This window comes from Bidens hawaiensis, unplaced genomic scaffold (genome assembly GCF_021521415.1).
Source record: "Bidens hawaiensis isolate Kalapana, Puna unplaced genomic scaffold, B.hawaiensis_p1.1 tig00000284_1, whole genome shotgun sequence".
In the NCBI taxonomy this organism is placed as follows: Eukaryota; Viridiplantae; Streptophyta; class Magnoliopsida; order Asterales; family Asteraceae; genus Bidens; species Bidens hawaiensis.
The window spans coordinates 3,495,376-3,498,939 of NW_027491022.1; the positions used below are offsets into that span (position 1 = coordinate 3,495,376).

General features: G+C 40.3%; 1 protein-coding gene across 1 annotated transcript; it reads left to right on the forward strand.

Annotated features, from left to right (window-relative positions):
- The first annotated feature begins 1,812 nt into the window (after positions 1-1,812).
- LOC143618993 (uncharacterized) lies at positions 1,813-2,262 on the forward strand. Its single transcript, XM_077091041.1, has one exon. The coding sequence runs from the start codon at positions 1,813-1,815 to the stop codon at positions 2,260-2,262; it is 450 nt and encodes a 149-aa protein (XP_076947156.1).
- Positions 2,263-3,564: the final 1,302 nt, after the last annotated feature.

The window sequence follows — 3,564 nt, forward strand, 5'->3', positions numbered from 1 at the left end:
CTGATAGTTTAAAGCCTAAGTACTCAAAAGAATACCTAGTTCGCTAAAACCTTGAGCTCTGATACCAACTTGTCACCCCTACCCAGGATGGGGCACTTTTGTGGCCAGCCAGTTTGGACTTACAGCGGAAACATAATCTTATATAAAAACTAAAACATTTGTTACATGTCTAACAATTATAATACAACAAAAAGTAAAACATTCAAACTCGTCCAACACTTAGCAGCTAACCTCTATCAACCTGTAATATATGCTTAGGATAAAAATGCGCCAGCACACAGCTGGTGAGTCACATAAACCGACATATTTAATAAATCAGACACAAAAATAACTTTATTGATCACGTATGAACTCATTACATGTCATGCCACAATCATAACCTACCTGCTTCACGTTAAAGCCAACTCAGCATTATATATTCACACATACAGACTTTACGCACGTCTGTTGTTGTATAAAGTGCATGTTCCCTCGGGAAAAATATAATGATCATTATAATGTATATGACACAATGGGTGCCACACCATATGTGCCATGCAAAATATATTATCAATCACAGTCCAAATATATTTATTGAGCATGTATCAAAGTTTTGAAAATAGTTTATGTAACTCACCTGAATAGTCTTTCTTCAGCTACTATGGCTTATCCCACTTTAACTGGAATCTATAATTTAATAAACTAAGTTACTTATTTATATCTATGAAGTAATGTTATAATACTCATAGGCCCTTCACATAACAACTGTCATTATCGTGGACGACCATTCAAGTCCATACATGGTATGGTTCAACAACCATACCCAGTCATTTACAGTTTATCTTAATCATCCATGATCAAAGTGGTCATACCATACCACAATTTAGTTGTGCGCGTACTAGATAAGTTATGTCAAGGCCATACGCCCTACTCTAATAGACAACTATCCTCAAGTCTCTAGACTATTTATTATTCAAATATTAAAGGGTGTAATTTCTACCCTATGGGACACTCCAAGGTTTCTAATAACATTTCATTATTTATTATACAAAATAAAATAATTAACAAAAATAAAATAAAAAGAAATACCTTATTGGCCTATGCAAAAGACGAGAGAATTTCAAAATGTTAAGACACAATCGAATATGCTTTGCTATTTATAGGGCCGTGTGAGCGGTTTACTCGTTAGCTTGCTCAACACTTAACTTATCATTAAGAATAGAAATAGGATATAACTTCATTTAAAAAATGGAACATATGATATTAGACTATATTAGACCATATCATTGTAATAGTATAGATTATTGTGATTGATTTAGTTGTCTTGATTATTCCTAAAATCTTGGCATTAACATCGTTTGTATTCTGTATTTATATGTTATACATGAATGAGAATGGGTATGCAAAATATTCATTTATTCATTATTCACTTCTATCATGGTATCATCCTCTTAACCCTAACAGCCGCCTCCCTCCTTTAGCCGGCTACTTTCTCTCTTCCATCGATCCTGCACAAACTCTATCTTTTCACCACCATTCTCATTCACTTTTTATCCTTTCTCAATGGCCACCATTCACCCAACATTAACTGTCAACAACATTCGTAACTTTATCCCCATAACCCTAGAACTCTAAAATGGCCAATACAACTCCTGGGTCGAACTATTCACCATTCATTGCACTGTATTTGAAGTGCTTGACAACATCATTAAACGAGCAACTCCTCCTGCAGAAACCAGCAATGACAAAGGGACATCCAACACTATTTCTTGTGGTCGTTTATATGCCATTGTTAAACAGTGGATCTACAGCACCATCTCAAACGACCTCCTCATGACGGTTATCAAATCCGGTGCTACTGCTATGGAAACTTGGGATGCAATCGCCCATCTGTTTCTAGACAATCAAGCATCTCGTGCTTTAGCTCTAAAGAACCGCTTCACCAAAACCAAACTAGAGTTGTTTCCAAGCATGTCGGCATACTGTCAAGAACTCAAAGTCATATCTGATCAGCTGGCCAATGTCCAGGCCCCCATCTCAGACCCTGATTTAGTCTTACAGCTCATCTCTGGTTTAGCCCATACGGAGTATGATGCCATGGGTATGCTTCTCAGCAACACAAAACCGTTTCCAACGTTTTTTGAAGCTCGATCTAGTCTCACCATGGAAGAATCCAGGCGGGCTCGTCACACTCCAACGGTTGTCGGCACTACACTTCATACCGCCGTCAACACTAATTCATCACAATCTACCCGTGATGGTTCTTACGGACGGGGTGCATAGATAATTCTTATAGACGAGGTGCATCAGATGGTAGTCGTGGCAACACTAATCAGTCTCAACGTGCTCGAGATCGTGGTTTTAGGGGTCATGAGTTCTGTACCAAACACGGTATTACCTTCCGCTTCTCATGTCCCCATACATCTTCTCAAAATGGTAAGGCCGAACGAAAAATTCGATCCATCAATAACATCATTAGAACTCTCCTTGCTAAAGCTTCTGCTCCCGCCAATTTTTGGCATCATGCTCTTCAACTAGCCACTTACCTACTCAATATCATTCCCACCAAAAGTAAAAATAACCTCACACCTACTTCCCTCCTATATCACAAACACCCTCTATATTCTCATCTTCGAACCTTTGGGTGCCTGTGTTACCCACTACTTCCATCTACCACCATAAATAAGCTACAAAACCGCTCTTCTCCATGTGTTTTTCTTGGCTACCCCTCTGATCATCGGGGGTATAAATGTTATGACCTCTCCACTCGCAAAATCATTCTTTCCGCGCATGTCGTCTTCAACGAAACAATCTTCCCTTTTACCACTCTCCACAACCCTCCCCCTTCATACCATTTTCTTCAATCTAATAACACTTCAGACCCGTCCCCTTTACTCTTTCAAGTCCAACCTAATGACCCGTCCACAGTTATACAATCTAGTTCAAACCCACCCGACTCTACTCACCCACCTTCTAATAATCAACCCACAAATATAAATCCTAGCCCAAGCCCACACCGCTCCACTCACTCAACTCCAAGCCCAAACGGATCTACCCCATTGGATCCTGCTTCGGCCCAACACATCAATTCACAAACATCCACGAATTCTCCAAACCACTCCTAGCCCTCACCCATATCTACTATCGATAACCCCACTTCACCCCACTTCACCCTCCACCCAAACACATACCGATAACACATCAACCGCTCCTTCCACCTCCGCACCTTCCTATACCACCGAAGCCACCCCAACCATCTCTCCTCTTCCTCCTCCTCCAACTCGCACCATGACCACTCGTAGCATGGCGGGCATCACTAAACCAAAAACTATCTTTAATCTCCACACTCACTGTACACTCGAACCACTACCCTGCAACCCTTCTGATGCCCTCGCCTGCCAGATTTGGTCTCGTGCCATGACAGATGAGTTTAATGCTCTTATTGAAAATAAGACTTGGGAATTGGTACCTCGTCAACCGAATATGAATGTAATTCGGTGCATGTGAATTTTTAAACATAAAACAAAATCAGATGGTACACTTGAACGTTATAAGGCTTGCCTTGTTTGTGGTGGCAGGTCTCAA